The sequence below is a fragment of the Vigna radiata genome, chromosome 1, assembly GCF_000741045.1.
Source record: "Vigna radiata var. radiata cultivar VC1973A chromosome 1, Vradiata_ver6, whole genome shotgun sequence".
NCBI lineage: Eukaryota > Viridiplantae > Streptophyta > Magnoliopsida > Fabales > Fabaceae > Vigna > Vigna radiata.
Window position 1 is genome coordinate 8136072 of NC_028351.1, and position 25019 is coordinate 8161090.

Below are 25019 nucleotides of genomic sequence, written 5' to 3' on the forward strand. Positions count from 1 at the left end.
TGCCAGCTATGTACTTGGTGCTTTGATGAGTTGTTCATGTTACAGGTAGTGTTTCCATTTGTGTAGCTTGATTTACAAGACAAATATTGATGGATATTTATTAACAATCCTTAGTTTGCATTAGCCAATAAATTTTTTCAGGTAATCTAATGCAGAAGGGGTACCAGAATACTAAGCAGTTATGTGTGTAGAGGTTCAGATGCAGCTTTATTTCAATGAAAGTTAATATTTAGTACATGGCCAAATCATTATCTGCACAATAAATAGTTCTCTGCACCTCACCTTGTAGAATGTAGACCCAAGGCCAACATTTATTTGCCAGACTGTAAAGAAACCTGGGTTACATCGGAGTTGATATTTTATTTTAAACTTTATTGAAGTACTGAACTCCATTGACAAATCTGTTTTGAAATATCAGTTCATATAATTTTAAATAAATATTTAGAACATGTTTAATTTTAGAAAGCGACATTGATTTCATTCAATGTTAATTTTGAATTAAGAAGACTGTCAATGGATAGTGCAAAGCATGGAAAGACTTTAACTCATTTGATTAATGAATTTAGAAATAAAAATACCCAAGACATAATAACAATTTACTTCAAAATCAATTCTGCAAAACTTAATTCAAAATTAACTTTACAAATGCGCACCCGATCAATTCCTGAAACTTAATTGACACTTTGATAAAGCTAGAAAAACAGATTCAATGATATCATCTTGATAAATATGTTTCAACAATGAGAATTGGAACACTAGTCATCGCAATTTAATGAAGCAGTTCCTGAATGCAAACTATAAATTTTACAATTTCGTCACATTAAATCTTCAGCCAATAAATTCAGCTTTGATTAAAAAAAAATGTTAGTAATGGGAACAAACTAGATTAAAAACTTGACAAAAAATTACCAAATCTAAATACAATATAGAACAATGGTAAGCAATCGCATAGTTATTAACTTTTTTCCCCACTTTCTAGCAAGTTTGTGATCGTTAAAAAGGATTCACAATGCATGCCAACTTGAAGGGAAAGTTTCAGGGTGCCTTGCCCTGGCCTGGTTACAAAAGGTGAGTTCAAATCACCAGTCTTGGCTCCAACAGAATGTTTCAGGGGTATATAGAGCTAAAAATAAATAGGAGAGAATTTCAGAAGAAAATTACTAACAATGGTTTGGGGTGTTGTGTAGTGGAACTCATCCTTACTCTACTCTCAATTCTGGTCTTTTGCAGTTTGAAAATAAGCTCAAACTAAACCTTTCCCCCCTTTGTACTTTCACATCTTTCCACCAAACATCAAGGCCTGAACAATAAAAACCTTTCCACCCCTCCACTTTCACTCCCCACCCTAATTTCTACTTCTCTAACCAAGCATGCCTTTAATTTTTTTTCACTGTGTTCTATTTAAGGACTGAGACCTTTTCTGAAGCATCGAGTACTTAGACTTTGCTATCAAGGCAAAAGTCCAAGTTACAACAAAAGCAACAAAAAAGAAATTAAGGACAGACGGACTTCGGTCAGCATATCTCCGTATTAATGCTGGTGTATCCATGCTAATTGAAGCAAACCTTTCATCGGACTGTCTTCCACTGTACATAAAAAGATTATTAAGAGTCTTACCTATGTTATTCATGAAGGATGGTAGGTAGTTTTCTTACTTTGTTTAAGATCAATTACGAAAGTCCAATTCTAAACATTCATGTGAAATTATTCATGATTGTATTATCAGCATTTGCACATATACCACAACTGGGATATACCTTAAGAAGTTCTTGATCGATCCCCATAGAGAGTCAACATTTTTTATTCCCTTGCTTGAACCGTCACCCCTCGGATCCCTCCTCTTAGTGAATTCATTGAACTTTCCTTTAGGTATTCCTGGAAAGCACAGTTAAAAAAGAATGATGAACAATTTTTCTTGTTCAAATATGTTCAGCATAATTTTAATTTGTTATACATTTTTAATTTCAGAAGTATCGGATTATAAAGAACTAATACCATTGTCACCCGAAGACAGTGAATCCCTTTTGTTAGAAGCTCTTAGTGAAGCTAACTGCTCAACAAGAACACGTTCTGTGCCACTGGTACAAGCACAATTTAAAGATATAAGGAAATCATAACTAGCAGAAACTAAATATAAATACACATTTACAAATAACAAAAGTATTCCATTACGCAGAAAGCATTATGTGTTTTGTAGGCAATAGACTATGAAGTAATATGTTCTCAATATTCTCATAAAGGTGAATGATCATTGCAAACTGCAGATCAGTCTATTTTAACTGCTGGAAACTGGGATTATAAGACAAGGAGTAATTTGTTCTCCAATAGCAACGTTAAATGAAACCCACAGAAGTGCAATAAAGGTTCTGGCCTCTAATCGATAAGGAAATAAAACAGGAACTAAAAATTGCTGTCCTTGGCAACCTCAACCGAAGAACAAAAATTCAAAAACTTCCAGTACATGCAAAACTCTAAACAAGAGAATATGCGATGAACTTTTTCTTAGGGGATATAAGAAACAATGCTAAGAAAAATACAGACCTGATATCCTTTGGAATAAGAACATTCACAATGAAGTAATGATTGCCTCGAACAAATGGTTTATTCATGTCTGGAACTCCCAAACGTGACAACTTCACCGAATCTCCAGGTTGAATCCCTGAAGGAATTTGAAGATCCCGTAAACCTTCAACAGTTTCAACCTGAAGTTACCTCAGTTTGAAGTTAAAAAAGCCTTTAAAGACACAATGGCTACAGGATATCCCTCAATGTCATGAATAATTTCAGTGAACTATTCTTAAAAATGCAAACAGAACTTAAAATTGTATACGATCTCTGCCTTTAAGAACATAAATGAAATGTCTCAATATTATAATAGGGACTAGTTCCTACCTGAAGTACTAAGTTTAACGAAAAAGAACCTTCAAATACAAGTTGGGATATTCCTTAATTTATCAAATATTTAAACTCTTTACTAAGCTTGAAAGGAACTACAGAATGATTAAACTTGTATATTAGCACATCTTTAAAATGGTAAAGTAATATTACCAGATCCTAATAGATCATAATATATTAAGTAACAATTGTAAACTAAGGGTGAAAATGGACTAGGCTTGGCTAGACATTACAAGGCATAAGCTTGATATATCTTGAAGGTCTACTATTTACAAGCCTATTTATAGTATGGTCTAAGTAAGCCAACCTCTAAATGGGGTAATGAGACTAAACTTACATGTAAGGTAAGAGACTAAAACTCCTAAATTAAGTCCATAATTTCAAAACATTACAGTAAAAAATTAATATCAAATATGTTGACTCATTAGGCTTCAAAAACTTTTTGCATGGTCAAAAGTAAATATGCTTTTGAAAAACTCCAGGCTTAACATGGTATGCTTGGAGTGTACAGGGCCATAGGCCAATTAACAACTTGACCTGTTTCCATTCCCAATGGAACTCACCATGAATACTTGCTAAAGCATAACCATCGGTATCCATACCACATGAATACCGATTTTTCTCCGCAAATAACATTGATTTTAGTCAAAATAATAAGATATACACTTAATTAAGGACTTCATTAAACATTATAATACTGTACTTGCATCTGCATAACCTTTGTTGATTTATCATGGCTGCAAACAATTCTAATAATTTGTCTATGGTGTGCATGAGAAGGTAAAACTGCCCAAAATGAATTTCCTAGACTGGTAAATAAATTTTAGTCTTAAAAAGTGGATTTTAAACTTAACTCAACTCTATAAAACTAGTTTGTAAAGTGAAGTTTGCACACACTAATATACTATAATTTTAACCATATTTCTAATCAATGTGAGATCTCCTACCTACCCCCCTTACACCAAAGACTAACATTTTGAGCATGAGACTAAATATTTGTGCATGACGCAATAAGGGATAGTCTGATAGGCCAACAAACCATGGTATGATAACATTGATATAAATCAATAAAATTCTTGCCCTTTATTATTATTATTATTGAAAAATTCCTTTTATCCGAATACGAGGCAAATAATATTTTTGCTAATTGCAAAAAAAATAACAATGATCAAGTTCTAAAATAAGCACATTGAAGGTAAAGTACAATATAAAGTTTATACCATTAAAACAACAATTCCTACTTTATTTCCCATGGATAGGTCTACTCTACCTTTAGCCAATGTTTTACTCCTACTATCTTATATCAGACACATTAAAAACAAATGTGAAATCCACATCCAATATCTAATACCCAAGACGCAAAAGTAGATTTTTCACTTCCCTATTTCTCATACTCTTTCAAGGTTCATTCAAAGTTTCTTTTTCAATGTCCTATTTGCCAAAGAGAAGATAAGTTATTTCTTTAGCCACTCATGCCATTGGCTTCAAGATAGAGGTGCAAATTTTATCTGTCTTTTTCCCTTTAGCAAATTCCTGGCTTCCCAAGTTTGCATCTTTCCTCTAGCAATTATTGTAGGAAAATATCAATAGTCAACTGTTGGCCTAATGAAAACCCAAGCCTCTCAAGGTTTTCAATGTATTCAATCATCTGCCAGCTTATGTTTGATAATGGAACTTTGATAGTCAAACCTCTCATGACATGCTTTCCCTTGGTAGTCTTTTCAAGTATACTGTGTATGATTATTCTCATGATACTTTTGAAACTTCCTATTCACAATGACCATCATACGACATCTAATATCAAGGGTGGCATCTCGATACCTTTTACGAGCATATCTTTGTCAGCTCTAATAAGGGCATTTCAAGTAGATACTTTGGGAATAGGCCAATCTAGGACTAATAACTTTTTCTCACTGTTAGAGATATGACATGATTTAATACAGACGTCTTACCAAATATTTCCCTTTATTAGATATTGATTTTGTTCCTTATTACTGGATATTTTCTTCATGTTAAATAAAAATACTCTATATGCATATAACACATGGAATTCATTGTATTCCTTCTCGGATTCTCTCTTCCTTGAGTGTACCATCCTCCATGACCTGTTTTGTCACTAATCCTTTCAACAATCACATCTAAGGACAATCTTAAGATTTATGTATCATTCTAGGAAATTTGTTCAAGACAAATTGTTATTCTCAAGGAGTGATTACAATGACAAATTATTAGAATTGCGTGGCCAAGGTAATCTATCAACAAAAGGCACGCATAAGTTGTCCTATAATTATATTTAATTAGGCCTTTTATTAAATGTATCTCCCATAATTTTGATTCAGATCAATGACCCTCAACATTGATTTGGAGAAATCCCATTGACTGATTTCTTCAGTGGATCAAGATCCATATTTAGTCAAATATTAGTCCAGCTCTAGTTGATCACTTATGAGTAGGCTATTTAGGTCTAAAACAATTTTCAATTGTATCATATACAACTATTCAATGGTTATGTGCATAATTAGTATTCTAATTCATATTATGAGCTAAAGTCAGTCAAAAGTAATACCTGAGTTTTTAGTCTTGTTGAATTTAACCAAGTTAAGTCAATGTTGGGGAGAACCAGTCTTCACGGCTGGGCACACCTCCGAGAGGAGTTTCATATCATGTGGTCACCAGAGAAAAATGGAGGAGGTTGGAGACATTAGGTAGTGGCCGAAATCACTTACTCGCCAGACAAGACAGACAAAGCGGGATCAACTAACTTTGACACCAACTTAAAGAGAATATATCAGAAAAAGAGTTTGAGAGATCTTATCTTAGACCTGTCTACTTATTCAGATTCATATATTTATAAGGATCGGTTGCTTACAACAAAAGCTTAAGAGGATATTGGAGTCTACATTAGATCTATTGTTGGGCCACCTACATTGCTGTGTGAAGGAATTGTCGTGGAAAAGTCCCATAATAGTGGACCTATTATGGTCATACCCAGCCTGCCTTGATTGCAACCTTGATGGGTTTGCTTAGTCTCACAACTCACTTTACAAGCCAACTTAGTGGAGTTAAATTACACCCAATGTCCAAATTCTAGGTTAATCAATGTCAAACCAACTAACCAAAGACAACTAAGGATGTGATAGGCCTATAAAAACTCTAATAAAGTCATAATCAAATAACTTATTGCAATCCTTAAAGTAGGGAAAGATCCCTTGAAAAGAAGAATAAATCTCTAAATAACACAATTAACATAAAATCCATACATAACATAATCATCCAAACCAATGTGATTCTATATTTTGTCCCAACAAGTTTATTTTTCTTACGAGCACAGAAAGGGTAATTGATATTACCTTTTTAACTGACCCCAATATTGCATCTGTGAAGTCAATGTTAATCTTTGAGTACAAATGAAGACCCTCTCTCCAAATTCCTTGCTTTTCATCTACATGCAGGACAACAAAAAGATCCCCAGTAATTTGCCTGAAATAAATGTGCCAAATTAATAGCAATTAGATAAGTTAAACTTTCAGTGAATCTCACCCATCCAGGTTGCAAATAAAATATTTTTTTGAAAACGAGATTCAATTTTATTTAAGTAACTTCTCGGGTCACAAATTAAGTAATATCATTTTTTATTGAGACACATGATAATCTGGAATGGTTTTGAGGTAATCCATCATTAATAGATAATCATGGTATCAACGCATCTGGTTAATCTAGTAGTAAATTGATAATTTAGAGTACAGGAATGAAATGGGACAATTCATCAAATTGGTTGTAGGAAATCTTTGGGCCATTCACTTGTGACTTTATGTAAATGAGTTGGCGAGTTTGCTTAAAACTGTGAATATGGACAGAGTAATTACACATTTAATGTTGGCAAGTTGACCATCCAGATGTAGAAACAATTTCAGATTTACTTATTGAATGATAGTAAAGTAGATGCTTCACAGTCTTTATTGCAAATCTATTTTCCTTTTATCAAACTGACTAACCAAAGTAGAATTCACCAACAGCTCACTCTAAAATGAAGTTCAAACATTGTTGGAAGTGAAAAATTCATAGGAATCCTTCTAACCTCTTTTTATCAAAATTCCCTTGTCCTTGAATTTGCATTGTGTCTCCATCATTGACTCCAGCAGGAATGTCCACTTCGATTGTTTCTTTGGATTGCACCTGACCACTGCCATCACACCTTCGACAGTGATCTGTGATTATTTTACCAAGGCCACTACACTTAGAGCAGGTAGAAACCTGAATATCACGTTACAAATATATGTTATGTCTCGGGTAATATAAAAATCGTTGGCAACACAGTCACTCACTAATTAAGTCTATTTAATTTAGATTACCTGAGACATCATTCCAAAGGGTGTTCTCTGACTTTTCATTTCTCCCCCTCTGCCACCGCAATTTGTGCATTGCTTAATGCAATTCTTTGATTTGGCTCCTGTACCATCACAAGTGCCACATGTCTGAAAGCAGGAAACTTCAATCTCCCTTCGTGCTCCAAATATTGATTCTTCGAAGCTCAAATTAAGGTCATATCTTCACAACAGAACGAAATAAAGTTAATGCCAAATTTTACACACATTTGTTGGAATCAAATGAAGGTCATATTTAATGGCATTTTAGAGGCAGGAACATGCACAATATCTTCCAGGGGCAATATATTCTAAGGGCAGACAAACTTTGACCATCTTCTTTCATTTAAGTGATTTCTACTTAAATCACTTATATTTGCTGAGTATTCATTTAATCAAATTAAGAAAGCTCTAAATTCATAATACATTATACTAAACATCCACAGACTTTCACTGATAATTTGTTACTTACAACAATACTGCCTTTAGTAGTTATTTTATTTCTGTTAACTTTTCTCCAGTTCAACAGTTGGACATTTGGATAATTTCTATCCTTTGCCTGTAACACTCTTTTTTGATACATTATTTGTAATCTGAGTCCTACCCATGTTTCAATTTGTGATTTCTTTGTAGTTACAGGCCTTAATTAAAGCTAAAAAAATTTCCCATCCTATGATACACAATAAGATCAATACTAAAATCCAGTTGGAGAAATAGTAAACCCTACAAAACTCTATTGGAATCTAAATTCAGAACTAAGCAGTTTGATAGTGTGTTATCTGGAGTTTTGGGAAATAGGGCAAAGACTGTTCAGTGCTTACTCTTACTGGATAACCGTGTTTTTTCTTGCAGCTAGCGAGCCTTATTCAATAATCAAGTTTAGAATTCTTACAATAAAAAGTGGTTAACTTTGTGGATTTATAGTGCTTTCTTGGAAATTCATTGTACAGCAGATAACTTCGTCTGCCTGCTATTTGGCACTTGACTCAAGGTATTTGATAATTTCATTCCAAGAGATTTGAGAGATTCATTGTGCTAGTTCTTCTTTATCCTTTATTTTATTTGATTTTGTTTCTCGACAACAACTCAATGCAAGCCTTGGTCCAACAGTAATTTTGTGCCTTCGTGACCAGAGTTAGTCACGAGTTGAAATCCAAAAACATCTTTTCATATGAAAAGGTAGGCTGCATAAAATGTCCCTTTCCCATTTCTTCATGTAGTGAGGAGCTCTATGACACTGGGATACATTAGTTTATTCTGGAAAACACCTCATCCTTCTGCTGGCCATTCTCTTATCTTCTGCTAGACAAAATTCTTCTAATTATACACATGGGAAGAAAAACTTTCAAAACTCTCACTGACAATAAGTCCGGTAAATATAGTTAATTCGCAGAAATTAATCAACATATTGAGAGGATAGTTACCGAATATCATGACTTCGGTTTCTCTTGTAACCAAAATTGAAGTTGATGCCCCCTTCATCACCATCTCTAAATATTCCATCAGAACGACCAAAGAATGTATCAAATAAATCAAAAGGATCCACCTGATCAATTCACAAGGCATCAACAGTAAGTAATGAGCTGGAAAAGGAAAAAAAGGGACATGTGATACTCCTGTATAAATATATCATCATATCAAAAGAGTCACCAGTTATTTTGAGATTGCAAAAAGTGAAAGACATGAATATGCACACACCCCTGGAGCACCACTTGATCCTCCATTTTCTTCTTGGAGACCTGACTCACCAAAACGATCATATAAAGATCTTTTCTCGTCATCTGACAGGACCTATAGGCAAAACTTGTCACCACAAAAATAAAAAGGGACAGATGAAAGTATATTACATATGCAGTTATTGTCCCTGAAGTAGTATATATGAATTTCATTAATCCAGTACTGTATCCCAGACAGGTAAAGATTACAACGCCAATGTTCAGATCATAAAAGAGTAGAACAGGACAGATATTAAAAAAATAACAGTGCAAAAGAATGTAAAATAAGCTCCTTAGTGAATTAAAAATATGTCCTGCCTGAGCAAGTATTACAATGATAGAAAAAGCATCATTCTAGGGCAAGAATTACCTCATATGCAGCACTTATTTCTTTGAACTTCTCCTCAGCCCCAGGGTTTTTATTCATATCTGGATGGTACTGATCCCAAAAATTAAAAATCAAACAGTCAAAAAATCAATTCTTCTAAAAGATTAAACTATTTGATAAAGTAACATCGATCATTTTACATCTAACATGCCCCAGATACAAGAGCTCTTTGAGGTTAAAGTGGGGACAATACTCAGGCTCATGAAGAAACATGAGCCTATGTATTGTCCAGCTGGCTTTAAACTTTCATGAAGGAACATGCTAGAAACAAAAATTGGATTCTAGACAACAAGGTCATAGAAGCTCCAAAATGTCATGAATCAATACTCCCAAAAGCAAGTTGTTGGGTGAAGGCTATAAATGGTTAGTTAAAAGATGCTAGCAACATTAGCTGCAATCCCTAAAAGTTTAAGCTGTTGGATGAAGACGCATGTGTGATTTGTTAATTGCTTTCATCATACAACACATTGTATCAATGACTGAAATGAATAATTACAAAATTCTGTAAGTGGCACTTCTTATTCAATGAATTTACTATTAATTTTGCAGTTTCAAAAAAACAATTATCCAATAAAACGTTATTAATAGAAGGTGTATAAAAGAGTGTTTTAGAGAGTATATTACTAGCATCCCTCATGCATGGCTTTATAATAAAAAATACGGCCTTAAGTTGTATATTACTGTAACTATGAATGCACCAAATCACGTATCACACATTTTCATACAAGTACTCAGAAATATCAAATTACAACTATTAATATCAATAGAACACCTAAATATGCTGAGTTATGACATGAATTTCCCATAAACATAACAACTCGTATTCCAATTACCCTAGTTTGCTCCATTTTCCCCAAAACCAAACACGACCCATTAAAATTGGCACGCAAACACGCGAGAAAGTGGGAACCTTGCGCGCCAGCTTGCGATAGGAGGCCTTGATTTCTTGCAGCGAAGCACTGGGGCTAACGTTCAAGGTGGAATAGTAATCGGCCCCTGCTTTGGCTCTGATCAGCGCAGCACGCGAGCGATTCCTGGTTGCGGAAAACCCAATAATTGGGTTCTGAATTTTACGCAGGAGGTGGGAACCGAATGTGGCAGCAGAAAGAGTGGAAGATGATGATAGAGGTGCATTGGTAAGTGTAGTGAGTGTGGAAATGGCACAAGGAATCGGTGGAGTAGTGCGAATCAATGGCATGGGTACGGAAGAAAATTGAAAATTGATTCGGAATGGACGAAAGGACTAACGACAATGATTCATGAGAGAGGGTTTTAGAGGGGTTAGGGAGATAGAAGTGAAGTTCATTGATACTCTTCCATATTCGATAACAAGAAAAAAATAAATAAAAAATGAAATTGATTTCAAATATAAATAAATTTTAATCTAATTTTATTATATCTGACCATTAATAATCAAACTTGCTGAGTAACAAGAAAATATATATTGTTGTTTAGTTGGATATAGGAATATAAATTAATCAATCTTGAAAGTTAATTAAATAAGGAGTAAATGCTTGAATTTAATATAATAAGTATTAAGATATTTTTATTTTTAATATAATAAAAAAATAGTTGTTGACTAAAAAGTTTAATTTTATTAATTTTATTTTTACTTTATTAATGGTTGAATTTTTTAATAATTAATGTATAAAAGAAGGTTAAATTATTTCTTTTGTTCAGATAAATATAAAATAGACCTTTCTTTTTTTTTGGGTTAAATATATGTTTTAGTCCTCATATTTGTTCCTCATTCTCAATTAGATCCTCATGTTTTTTTTTCCCAATTGCATCCTAATATTTGTAAATTTGAGACAATTAAGCCCTTTTCGTTAACTGGAACTAACGTCGTAGGCCAATTGAGAAGGCTTAATTGTCTCAAATTTACAAATATTAGGATTTACTAAGTGTGATGAGTTCTTGGTTTTTATGAGTTTCTTTTAATCTTTTTAATTTAAAAGAAAAGTTGTTACATTACAAATTAACGGATAATGATACTTAGACAACATTTGAACATCATCTACGTGTGGTCCAAAATCACTCCACAATCAATAATAATAATCATAAACACCATTCTGGAGTGATTTTGGACCAATCACAGAATGACACGTAGATAATGTTCAAATGTTGTCAAAAAAATGTTGTCTAAGTATCATTATCCCAAATTAACCGTGTGATATAAGAGTGGGTTGTATGTTATTTTCATAATTTTGTAATTTTTTTTTAAATTAAATAATTTCTTTTATCTCCAAATTAAAATCAAATTTAAAGGTTTTGGGAGCATTAATTACAATCTTGTTACCAACAAAAGGTTTGACACGTCACATATAATTAAAATTTGACGTCAATTTTGTTCAGGACAAATGTCTTAATTACTGAATGATTTAACGTCGAACTGGGATTGGGTTCTACGTCTATAACTCATCTACAAATATCATCTACATGACTTATTTTTGTTCAAAACTGATTTTCTATTGAATATACTAAGATCCACTTTTATGTTTTTTAGAAGATTTTTCTTTCTTTCAGATTTTAGAGTATTTCTCTTCTTTAAATTGTAATTGGTCCTCTTGAATAAGTGTACATTCATCTTCAGGATTAATTTATATATACTTTCAAATTCAAAGAGGGCTAAATGTGTTTTGAAAGATAGAAATGTGATGAAGTTCGCACTTTGAAATTCAAAGACAAGAAAATGAGTTTTGGAGCATACAAATGTAATGAAATCTTATTGGAAGTGAAATTTTCAGGAAACTCAACCATAGTTCAAAATATGTTTAATGGTGAAACAATTTTAAGAAATATCACTACCATTGTATAGTTTGATCTAATACAATCTAAATGTAGATCATATTTGGATGATTCATTTTTTAAGTTTTCCTAGAATTGTTTTTTATGATCAGATTTCAAAACAAACTGATTCATTTTGTGAAAAACAACTTTAGGAAACTTAAAAAATGAATCATCCAAATGTACAAAATAACGACAAATGTTGTCACTGGCCGACGTCAATATATTATATGAAGAAATCCATTTTTTCAAAAACATAAGATAAAAAATAAAAACAAAACCAAAAGAAATACATTATAATAAAAGAACCAACAAAAGAACTAGAAGTTATGTAAAATGGAGAAGGTTATTGAAATCCAAATCTATTAATTTTTTTTCTCTGGATTTACAAAAACTTTTCATAATGAGAATGAATCAATGACAAAAAAATGTATTGCTTTTGTGAACTTAAAGGTGTTAATAGAAATTCAGAGAAAAAAAGTTAACAAAATGATTACTGATTACGAAGGCTTTGTAGGGAAGAAAATTTTGGTGAATGGAGGTGTAAGGTTTTAAAGGATTTGAAACTTTATTTAAAGTGAAATTGTGGAGAAACAAAGAAGCTCTTCATATTCATTTATTTTGGTATGGATATCTGGTGTTACCTAAGCGAACATTATATGTTTATATGTTTAGTCAAGATGTAGTTTAACGTCACTTATAGGTATGGTTAGATGTCATTAGTAAATATATATCTGATGGACGTTTAATTATTGTATTTATTTACAATCATGTTATCCGTCATTTTTAACATTAATTATTCTGATATTAGAGATTAAATGCATGACGTTATAAAATTTGATATGTACATATATCATTTTCAATCATAAACTAGATTTAACTAATCAAACTTTATCTAAAATCTCAACCACCAAATCAGAAAGATTGAGGATCAATATCATATATGTTAGAATACAAGCAAAAATCTATTATAAAATAAAATAAGAGATAAAAATGGATTTATATACATATAAAATATTTTCATTAAAAAGTTTTTCGAAGTAGTAACAAAATAAATCTTGAATACTTGAAGTAGAACAAATAATATCTTACTACTATAAAGACCAACCCTACAAAGACTTGGCCTAATATCTTACTATTGTATTTAAATTACTTTATCTGTTAATTTTTTTAATTATCCATTTTAAAAAATAACCTGAATAGCCCCTTTTTATAAACAAATTGCATAAACATGTACTTAGTTTTCTTCTTGTCGGCTTTTTCTAGAAGGCTAGAACCGAATGTTGTGATGCAAATAAATAAATATTTCGTTTTAACTTTCTGAATTGTTATTTTTCTTGGAAACTGCATAGGCATTCCTGGACTCAATAGTTTGGACAATGATATTTTGACAACATTTTTTGACAACTTTTTTTACAATGGGATACGTGCCATTATTTTATTGATTTATTTGAATTTATATTTAAAAAATATTTAAAACGAACCAATCACAAACTGTCAAAAGGTTGTTAAAAAAATGTTGTTAAAAGAAGTTTTTCTCAATAGTTTATTTTCAGTGTACCAGAAAGTGGCTATTTTTTAAAACAAATTAGGTAGTTAAAAAATATATAAACATACCTTAAACTCCAAGTTTCAATTTGCATAACAAAGTTGGTCTAAAAACATATTGTATCATATAATATTAAAATAAATTAAGTATGTACATAGTAAATAAATTATTTGAAACTACTATTTTTAAGTAAAATTAATTATTTTTTCAATCGAGTCAATGAATTTGTTTCTAATATATATATCTTGCTGTTTAATTTAGAAATATATTATATTAATAAAATTAATGCAATAGCTAGAATCTCATGACCATTAATCCAATCCATATCTTTAAAAGTTTAAGCTTCCTAGGTTTGTTGTTTTCTTATCCAATTTATTCTTCTAAAGTTTCACTGTTACTTGTGAATCAAACCATTGAAAAGTTCTTCACTTGGCCTTCAAAAGTCAATGCCTCTCTCTCTGCGTTTGCATTGTATTATGTAAGAAAACTCTCAGAAATAACCTGAATCAGTGACAAGCCACACCAAAACCATCAATGGTTAACTCCTTCAAATACCCTTAGAAGCAAAATATTTAAACCATCTTTCACCAATCACCTTAGAAACCTTAGAAAATCAGTGACACCATGTGTTGCAGAGACCGCTGCATACGTTGCATTTGCTGCACAATCATCACCCTCGTACTGTTGTTCATAGTTTCCTCAATCATCTTCTGGATAATCATCTCTCCATCAAACATGAAGTTCCATGTAACTGATGTCTCCCTCACACAATTCAACCTCACAAACAACAACACCTTGTATTACAACTTCAAGGTCAACGTCACGGTGAGAAACCCCAACAACAACATCGTAGTGTACTATAGGAGGATCAAAGCGATAGCTTGGTACAAAGACAATGATTTTGGTCGGGTAAACTTGACACCCTTTGACCAAGGACACAAGAACACCACTGTCCTTCAGGTATTGTTTGAAGGGCAAAGCTTGCTTAAGCTCAGACGTCAACAACTTGGTGAGTATAAAGAAGAGACAAGTGTCGAGGTTTACAATGACATGGCTGTGGATTTTGATTTCAGAATCAGAGCCAAGTTTGGAAAGTTCAAGAGTAGTCGTTTCAATCCTCCCATCGTTCAGTGTCGTCGTTTGAGTGTTCCTTTGATTTCTAAGGGTAAATCATCACCTCCTTTTAGTGTCAGAAACTGTAGAATTGGTCGTTCTTTCTTTGTTGATCGTGATGCTGAAGCTGAATGGTAAGGAGAAATAAAATTAGGAAGAAAGGAGAGTAGGTTTCAGAGTTGAGATTCGGAAAGGTGTCTTGAAAACAATCTCTGACCAAGAAAATAATTCAGAAATAGGTAAGGGAGCTAACCTTTTTATACTTTTATATTAATGATTTGATAGATTTTGTAAATTATAAAATTTATGTGATCTTGTATAGAATATGTAAAATCCTTGCTCTGAAATTTATGTGTGAATATTGTGATTTTGTATTGAATATGAAAATAAGAAAATCATGAAAATTAATTAAGGAAAACTTTGGCTAAGGAAAGATCTGGTACTTAAGTTGTCTATTAAGACACACCTCTTTTTTTTTAGAAGTCTACTCAAAGAGTTTTCATCTTATTTCTTATTAAATATATTCGATATACTATTAAATTATTATGTAATATACTCAATTGGTATGGAAAATTTGTGATGAATTCATTCTATATGTTGAATATGAATTGATGAATATGGACATGATGTGAGATTGGTCATGGGTCTCGTGGAGAGACTCTGTGGTTGTAATTAATTAGTGTACATGTTGATGTTGAGGGTCCTGTTGTTGGAGGTTATCTTGATACCTTAATAATCATTCAGTCTCAAGTAGAGAAGGATGAATTATGTGGTGAGAGGGGCAGGAAGTCCTAGTTTATGTGCCGGTTTTGGGCATGGGTGTTAACAAACTAACCTTGTGGATGAATTGAAGTGTTGTATTGGAAGTGTATTCGTAAAAAGTAGTAGAGGTTACCACAAGTGCACAACCTCTCATGATCGCACATCAACATCTCATCCAAATGATTGTGTCTGACATCATTATTGTATGATGTGATGATTTAGGCTAGTATGATTATTTGTATGGTGTGATGATTAAGTTTAGTATAATTATTGCATGATAATATGAGTATTGTTGTGTGTAGTAATATATTTTTGCATGTTGGATGAATTATCTGTTGAATGTTATCCTACTTGTTGTTTGTGTTTGTATTTGTGCGATGATCGTATAACTCGTGTTGTTGTATAGGAATACTGATGATTCTGGAACCGATATTGATGAGAGAAAAGATTAATGATGAGAGTTTTATTCAAATTTTATCTACTAAAAATTTATAATAATGTTTTTATAAATTCATGAGATTAATTTATAAATGAGAATTGACAATTTTCTTAATAAATAGAATAAAATAAAAAAAATTCTTGTGACACTCCGAAAAGGGTGTTATAATGACCAATCAATTAATCTTTATCTTTCTCTCAGAGTTTTGAAAATTGTCATGATTTTTAAAGTACAGTTGTTTTATATAGGTTAAAAAAAATTTATACTAATTTTTGAACCATAATAGAATCAAAAGATATAAAAACTATTCGATTTTATACCAATTCTAGAACCGATATAAAAAGTCCATTTTTATACAGGTTATGCAACTAGTATAGAAAGTTTGTTAGGAATAAGATAAATTTATATACGATTCAAACCTTTTATAACTGTTCGTTAACTAACCGTTTGACATTCTATATCAGTTGGAGCGCTAGCTAGTATAATAAGCTTAATTTTTTATACTGGTTAAGGCGTCAACTAGTATAAAAAAAATCACTTTCTATACTAGTTAGATCTTTAATCAATATAGAATGTCACTTTCCTTATGTTGTCACCTCCATGATTGCAGAGACCACCATCCTCTGGAAACCATGAACACGTATTTAGACCACTCAACGTTGTGTTTTCAATATCATTTGATCCACAATTTAGTTTTCTCCAAGGAATTGTTGTTTTCTGAGGTCTTTTAAGCCTCACTGTGTCCTCTGTATGCTTCAATGACTTCACCACTAATAACAGAGTTGATTATTGAGTTCACACTTTAGACTTATATTCTTATATTACATTAGTTATTTTATTCAAACAAATTTAGTGAGGTAAAAACATTTAGACCAATTAGAATGTTCTTATAAAAACACGCCATTAGCCTTTGAGCTATATAGATGAATTGGGCATGGTACATAAAAAAATTAAACAAGATTAAAATTGTATATTGAATTAAAAATTATAATTTTTCTTTTTTACCCACTAGCAGATCCTGGACATGGAATGAATGGATAATTTGTGTCAAAAAGCTCAATAGAATATGACATAACAAAGTTTGGTATTAAAATTTGAAGTTTATTTTGTTCATATGTGCAGGAAATTATTAAATGTACTAATCTGCATTCCAAGAATTTAGTGAATGAATATTGTGACAGGTTTTAAGCCTCTGCAACCGATTTGACAATGTTTATTCACATCATGTGAATTGGAGTGATAAAAAACTATCAGTTATATAAGACAGCAATCATAATAGATGTAAACCATAGATACAAGAAGCATAAAAAAAGTATATCTATGATACTAATTTTCTAATTTTGATATAGTTGCATATGAATTCCATTTGTGTTCAGAATGTTTTTATGCAGATTATAATCCCACAAAGAACTGTATTTTTAAAATTAACCTAAAATTGATAGTAGAGAGAAATTATATATACTGATAAAGAAAATAGATAGATAAATTAGATAATTATTATTTCACTAGATGAAAAGCTTATTGAAAACTTAAAACAAAACCATCGAGAACTCTACTATTTCAGCTACAGCTATTGGTCTAAAAAAGTCAAACAATAAACTAAAACAATTAAAATAAGCTACTAATATTCAGAATTAAAACTACAAAATCAAAAAGCAATATAGTAACTACAAACTGAAAAAGAAAATATGAAAGAAAGTAGTATAAAGAATCATCAAAACAGTGTTCAGAGTCATATCAAATCTAAAATTAACAAATGAATGAAAAACAACAAAAGTAAAAAAGTTCAGACCAGCTAAAGAGAATTTAAAAGTAGTAAAGCAAAACAGTAAACAGACTTAACTAAACAGAAAAAAAAAAACAAAAATTTACCCTTCCCCCACACTTGAATTAAGCATTGTTCTCACTAAACTGAAAACAACAAAGAGAAAATAAGAAACATATCTAAACTAAACTAAAAACAACCTTATGTTGTCACCTCCATGATTGTAGAGACCACCGTCCTCTGAAAACCATGAACACGTATTTAGACCACTCAAAGTTGTGTTTTCAATATCATTAATTTAGTTATGTCTCCAAGGAATTGTTGTTTTATGAGGTCTTTTAAGCCTCACTGTGTCCTCTGTATGTTTTAAGACAGAATCCTGCAGAAAAAACCAGAAAGAGTCATGGCATATGGTGTCACTTGATAACAAAATATCCAAAATTTCTATTAAATTGATTTACCGGTGGGCCTCTTTTCAATGTATTGAACCTTACTTACATAATTTGAAACTTGTAATGACTAATATCAATATCAATAAGGTATTTATGGAGGGAAGTCAGGGTTTTGGTCTTGACAGACAATGCAATGCAAAATAAAAAATTTTCAACTCTTCACATCCAATTCTTAACAAGACAAGCATCATTTGCAGAAAGGTCACTTCTCCGATCAAACAGACACAACATATACAAACCACTCAAGAACATTATGTAGCAAGACATAAATGTAACTAAATATAGAAATGAGATTTCACCTTTTATCATGTCAACAAGCCTCTAGATATCATTTCACGAAGAAATGTCTCTGCCTTATCACTCTCATCCTCTCCAAAAAGAGCAGTAATCATTATTTCAAAACTTACTGCATTAGGTAAGCAACCATTGTCTTCCATTTTGGACCATAAGGTCAATGCCTCATCAAGTAAACCCTTTTTACAAAGACCATTGATCATAATAGTATAACTATGTACGTTTAAAGGATAACCTTTAATTAAAAGATCTTGGAAAGTCTCTTGTGCCTTCTCAAGTCTTCCCCCTCTGCACATTCCATCAATAAGTATATTCCAGGTGTACATATTCGGCTGAATTCCTTTTTCCATCATTGTCTTGAATAATTTAAATGCCTTGTCTATATGATAATTTTGGCACAAAGCATGTATCAATATTCGGCTGAATTCCTTTTTCCATCATTGTCTTGAATAATTTAAATGCCTTGTCTATATGATAATTTTGGCACAAAGCATGTATCAAGCAATTGTAAGTGATTACATCCAGTTGTTGATTTCTATCATGCATCTCATCAATAAGATCCCAAACATAAGCTATTCTCCCATATTTGCATAAACTATCTATAAGAATAGTGTAAGTCACGGTATCAGGAACCATGTTCCTCTTATGCATTTCCTGAAAGAGATCCATGGCCTCATCCACTCTTCTACTCTTACATAATCCATTAATCATGATAGTGTAGCTGTAAACGTCAGGCGTTACTCCAGTTTGAGTCATAACATTAAATATGTGTTTAGCACTTTGTACCTCATTAACTAAAATATATCCATCCATCACAGTGTTAAAGGTAACAATATTAGGTTTCACACAAGCTTTTACCATCACACCTAGCACATTCTTAGCTTCTTTTATCTTTCCTTCTTTACATAAAGCATCAATCATTATACTATAGATATAAACATCAGGTTTGATGGTATTTGACATCATTTTAATATGTAAATGATAAGCCTCTTTTGCAAGATTATCTTTGAATAGAGAGTCGATTATAGTGGCGTATATTATCACATTAGACTTACATAATCCGCCTTCTATTATTCTGAGCAACTTGATGGCAGCTTCGGTTTCTCCTATCTTGCACAAACCATTGATCAAAGTCCCGTAACTAACCTCGTTAACTAACCTCGTTAAGTAGAAATCCTTGTGCTGTTACCTTATCATGAAAGGTAAGTGCTTTCTTGACCTCACCATTGACACAGAGACCTTTCATGAGGGTATTTAAGGTTATGACATTTGGATGATAACCCAGTTTGAGAATTCTGGCAAACACAGAGAAGGCGGATCTCATTTGATGTAAGTGGCAGAAACAATTAATGACCATGTTGAGATTGACAAGATCACTCTGAATTCCCTTGCGCTCCATTTGCTTAAAAAGAAGAATAGTTTTAGAATAGTGTTTCATCCTTGTAACATATCCCAAAAACTTCCCAAATTCGTAGATGGGAGGAATAGGACGCATATGAAACATGCTATGAATTTGGGAGAGGACGCCGTGAATATTGTCATGGTCAAGTGAAGGAGACTGAGAGTGATAGTGTAAGTTAAAGGAAGAGAAGGAACAAAGGTTTGGAAGAGAAGGATAAAACTTGGAGATGGAATAAGAAAGACGTAACCTTAACTTTGATATTGGGAGTGACATTGTTAGGTTAAAGATGAAGAGGAGTCGGATGCTGTGCGGAAACAAAAGATTGGGTAGTAGGGTTTCTCTAAAAACAACTTTAAAGTGATAGGGTAAGCAAAAGGAAGAGAAGAAAGAAGGTTTGGAAGAAAAGAGAAAACTCGAAAATAGAATAAGAAGTGTTTGTTATTAAGAGTGACATTCTAAGGTTAACATCAAAGAGGAGGAAGAGTTCCGTGCTGTGCTCTGTGTTCTGCTGAAACAAAAGATTGGGTGTTAGTGTTTAATGCAGTTGAATTTTCATTTTTTAATGGCTTCTCTCAATCCTTTATATACTATTTTTTAATAATTTTGTACATTGTCTCAGATTCATACTTATTTTTATATATTTATAATAAATAATTTTAGTTTATGAACTATATTATACTTAAAATATATGAAAGATATTTTTCAGAATATATATTATATATTATATATTATATTTGTAATTGATAATTTATATTATGATATAAAATTACTTTGAAATGAAACTAAAATTGATAATCAACAGAGAAATTATTTATACTGATAGAGAAAATAGATAGATAAATTAGATAATTATTATTAGATTAAACGGTCACTAGATAAAAAACATCTTGAAAACTTGAAACATAACCATCTCGTTGAGAACTTTACAAAAAAATGGAACTCTACAAGAAGTCTATCTGAATGGAACGATGTATATACTATTTTAGGTGCTGGTCTAAACAAACAAAACAATAAACCAAAACAATCTAAATAAGCTACTAAATTCAAAAAGCAACATAGTAACTATAAGCTAAAACATAAAATATAAAAGAAAGTAATGGCTTACATAAACATTTATGTCATTTCGAGACGGCTTTGGATCAGATATCATTATAAACAACATTGTGTATTTCTTTTTCATACACAATTTAGAAGATAAATGGTAAATTATCAATATAAGTGGCAATCAACTGTGATTGGTACTTAAATTAACAAATGGATTCATTCCATCAGTGGCTCAACCAAAGCTAAGATTTCTACATTCTTGATAAAATTGGGAGAAGTGTTGATATATATTTTTCCATTGTTCTGAATCAACTGGATGACGAAATAACTCATCAATTGTTCTCTCATCTGCATGTCATCTAAGGTTTTTAGCATCTTTTTGATTCACAAACAAACGCTTAAGTCTGACTACAATTGGAAGTTATCAAATTACTTTCAAAGCAGAACCATTTTTTTCTATCTAATCATTATCTTCACTGTTATATTTTTACTTGTATAGTGATAACCTACATTTTGAACACTTTTTAAAAAATGCAAATTATTTCCTATATAATGTGCAGTCATTGGGACATGCATGTATCCTTTTATACTCCATACCCAACGGACAAAGAATTTTTTTCGCATCATAATTACGAGTGGGTAGTGTATGTCCATTTGGTAACATTTCATTCAACAACATCAACAATTCTGTGAAACTTTTATCAGTTCATCCATCGATCGCCTTAACATAGCTGACAATCGTGTGAACTTAGTTGAACCGACATACAAAGAAGTTTTTCGCATCAGTTCATCCATACATGAGCTTGGGCAAAATTTTATGCGCCAATATTACGAATCATGTCCTCTAATTTATCTTCTTTTAGTCGATCTTCCATGGTGGAATCAATAACATTTTCAATTTGGAAGACAATTAGAAAATGTATTTCTTGGTTGTGTCATATTTATGTTGTATAACATCATAGGAAACCATCACAGATAAGATGTTCCCCAAATTTGGGTTGTACTCAATTTTCTCTCATTCAAACAGTTGACACAAGTACATGTAAACTTCACTTCATTATCGCTTTTACCCTCATTACTTTGCACAAATTATATAAATTTTTCTACCATTCTCTCGTACTCAGCACTAATACGTGATAAATTAATCTAATTTGGATCTATACCTAAATATTCAGAAGTTATCTACAAAATTTCAATACAATAATAATTGTTATTGATCATTTAATGAGAAATTAAGATTAATTCAATTTAATCATGCAATCACACAATTAAGCATTGATATAATCACATATCCAAAATTAAAAAAAAATTATAACAAATTACAAAATTATATGTTCCTATTAAAATTACTAATTTTTTTATTATACTCATATAGTAATAATATAAAAACACTCGTGTAACATGTATTACTATATTTTTATAATCAATATATTAACAAACTTATTTAACATATTTTTTTATCAATGCATTCATATGCAACACTTTTGCATCATGCATCACACGGACCCATTTGCATAGAAATTGACATGAATTGCACTTGGGGGCACAAATTAAATATATGACCAATCAATTAATCTTTATCTTCTTCTAAAATTTTGTATAATGTTAATGAATGATTTTCAATGCAGTTGGAACATTTGATGTGGACATGGTCGAGCTTAAAATGTCAAAGATGGAATACTTAATTTGTGTAGGGTTTTATACTAAACGCGTGAAACGCATAAAATATTGACCCATTTACACATTTTTTTTTATGCTTTTTCAAATGAATTTATTCTAACTTAATAATCGATTATACATATGTTTATTAAAAAATATTTTCAATTGTATTTCAAAGTTTATTTTTCTGTTTTATTAATTAAATTATTTTGAGTTATTATTAAGAAATATTTATTTTGGAAGCTACAACGAATATTTGGTTTCACTTATTCATATACCTACCTCCATATTAAACCTTTTTATCTATTATATATCAGGAATTCCTACAAGGCCTAGCTATAACATTTATTGACTTAGATGGGATAAATGTCAAATTTTTGCTAATGAAATTTTGGAACTATTGCTCGTAATAAAAAAGCAAAAACCACAAACTCTGAATCTTAAGTAGCATAAATAACAAACTAAGTATTTGTGACCAAAGAAAAACACTAAAATGTTAAATTAATCTCCAATTTTTAATCCCAAACCAGAGTAGAAAATGGATCTGCAAAATTACAACATATATTCCCAAAACTAGATGGTATATATATATATATATATACAAAATATATGACCTATATATTAAATAATGAAAAACCCCTTTTGTTTTCTTACATAAAAATAAAATAAGAAAAAATCTCTTTAACAACTCTTTTTTTATCAATGCATTCATATGCAACACTTTTGCATCATGCATTACACCTGACAGTCTATGATTGGTCCGTTTCAAATATTTTTTAAACATAAATTCAAACAGACCAATAAAATGATCATACGTGTCCTTTTGTCAAAAAATTGTTAAAAAAGAGTTGTCAAAATATCATTGTTCCATCAAATATTTTGTACTTTCATCTCCATGTACTTGTTAACCAAACAATTGAAGAAAAGCTTTTCTTTATTCATCTGCAAAAGTCAATGCCTCTCTATGCACTTGTATTTTGCAAGGAAATCTCCAAGAAAAAGATCAAGCAACAAGCCATCAATGGAAACTGCTACAAATACGCTTATGTTCATCAACCACTTACACCTAATAATCAATCATCATGTGTTTCAGACCACGCTGCAGCTTCTGCTACATCTTCTTCACACTTTACACCCTTATCTTCATGTTCATGCTTTCTTTGATACTCTTCTGGATAATCATATCTCCTTCAAGTGTCAAGTTCCACGTAACCGATGCCTCTCTAACACAGTTCAACCTCAACACAAACAACAACACCTTGTATTACAACTTCAAGGTCAATGTCACAGTGAGAAATCCCAACAACAACATCGTAGTGTACTATAGGAAGATCACAGCAATAGCTTGGTACAAAGATAATGCTTTTGGTTGGGTGAGCTTAACACCCTTTGACCAAGGCCACAAGAACACCACCTTCCTTCAAGCAGTGTTTGTAGGGAAGAGTGTGATTAAGCTCAAAGCTAAACAACTTGGTGAGTATAAAGAGGAGACAAATGCTGGGATTCACAAGGACTTAGCTGTGGATTTTGATCTTAATATCAGAGCCAAGTATGCAAGATTCAAGAGTTCTCGTTTCAATCCACCCATTGTTCAGTGTCGTCGCTTAAGAGTTCCTTTGATTTCTAATGGCAAATCAGCATCTCCTTTTGCTGTCACCAGATGCAGCAGTGCCTATTTCTTTTCTGATCGTGATGCTGATGCATAGAAGAAACCTCCTATCAAAACTGAGTTTTACATACACAGCTTTTCCATTCCAAATCTGCAGAGATTTGTAAATTAAATGTTACCAAGATATATCTATATATACAAAGAAAAATACTGTCATGTGTACCAAAATAAAGAAAAATTTTCTTTTGATGTACCACTTTGATTTGCTTATGTAATATTCTGTTGATCTCCTACTTCCTAGTCTGTGCTTGATCACTATGTTTATTTTTATATAACTTGAGCATTGTCTTTTCTGGCTTAATGGAAATTCATATGGGTACTGTTTATATAGAATTAAGTTGACATGTTCCTTAACATTAAAGATCTGTACGACATTAATGAATGGTTTTGGAAGTTAGAACATATGATAAGGACATGTTGTATATTGTGTTTGAAATGTCAAAAGTGGAATAATTGATGTATTCACATTGGAACCAATCGGTGTCTCTTGCTATGCATTAATTGAACTATATTTTATAATATTTTACATCTGATTTTATTTGAATTTTATATTTAAATATTTAATTATTTCTGCTTTTGACAATAATCGCGATCCACCTCATATATATCATTTTACAATAGGAGCTCTTAAGTTCCTAATTATTTTAAAAGTTAATCACAAGTCCTTATCTCAAAATATTCTCTGTCATAAAAAAAAAAGTGTACTCAATTTTGTTCTTGTT

General features: G+C 31.6%; 3 protein-coding genes and 1 pseudogene across 4 annotated transcripts; 2 read left to right on the top strand and 2 right to left on the bottom strand.

The window, feature by feature from the left end:
* Positions 1 to 785: 785 nt before the first annotated feature.
* On the bottom strand, positions 786 to 10680 carry LOC106755941 (chaperone protein DnaJ). Of its 2 annotated transcripts, none has more exons than XM_014638177.2 (11): positions 10273 to 10680; positions 9345 to 9413; positions 8958 to 9050; positions 8684 to 8805; positions 7248 to 7443; positions 6974 to 7149; positions 6246 to 6375; positions 2542 to 2702; positions 1996 to 2078; positions 1758 to 1875; positions 786 to 1586 (listed from the first exon to the last, which is right to left on the bottom strand). In XM_014638177.2, exons 1-11 carry the CDS (start codon positions 10558 to 10560, stop codon positions 1388 to 1390), a joined length of 1635 nt encoding a protein of 544 aa, XP_014493663.1. In that variant the 5' UTR covers positions 10561 to 10680; the 3' UTR covers positions 786 to 1387. The 2 variants fall into 2 exon arrangements, with proteins under 2 accessions (XP_014493663.1, XP_014493670.1); XM_014638184.2 differs by having other exon boundaries at positions 10196 to 10394.
* Positions 10681 to 14141: 3461 nt separating this feature from the next.
* On the top strand, positions 14142 to 15098 carry LOC106756047 (NDR1/HIN1-like protein 10). Its single transcript, XM_014638288.2, has one exon. It carries the CDS (start codon positions 14323 to 14325, stop codon positions 14947 to 14949), a length of 627 nt encoding a protein of 208 aa, XP_014493774.1. The 5' UTR covers positions 14142 to 14322; the 3' UTR covers positions 14950 to 15098.
* A 2589-nt stretch (positions 15099 to 17687) lies between these two features.
* On the bottom strand, positions 17688 to 20475 carry LOC106755993 (annotated as a pseudogene).
* A 3097-nt stretch (positions 20476 to 23572) lies between these two features.
* Positions 23573 to 24645, top strand: LOC106756056 (NDR1/HIN1-like protein 3). Its single transcript, XM_014638300.2, has one exon. It carries the CDS (start codon positions 23711 to 23713, stop codon positions 24332 to 24334), a length of 624 nt encoding a protein of 207 aa, XP_014493786.1. The 5' UTR covers positions 23573 to 23710; the 3' UTR covers positions 24335 to 24645.
* The last annotated feature ends 374 nt before the right edge of the window (positions 24646 to 25019 follow it).

Excerpts from the sequence above, each read along its gene's own strand:
- LOC106755941 (XM_014638177.2), bottom strand. The coding sequence starts at position 10,560 with ATGCCATTGATTCGCACTACTCCACCGATTCCTTGTGCCATTTCCACA. Across the intron at positions 7,444-8,683 it reads AACCGAAGTCATGATATTCG|ATATGACCTTAATTTGAGCT; the intron begins GTAACTATCCTC and ends TCTGTTGTGAAG. Across the intron at positions 7,150-7,247 it reads CCTTTGGAATGATGTCTCAG|GTTTCTACCTGCTCTAAGTG; the intron begins GTAATCTAAATT and ends CGTGATATTCAG.
- LOC106756047 (XM_014638288.2), top strand. The coding sequence starts at position 14,323 with ATGTGTTGCAGAGACCGCTGCATACGTTGCATTTGCTGCACAATCATC.
- LOC106756056 (XM_014638300.2), top strand. The coding sequence starts at position 23,711 with ATGTGTTTCAGACCACGCTGCAGCTTCTGCTACATCTTCTTCACACTT.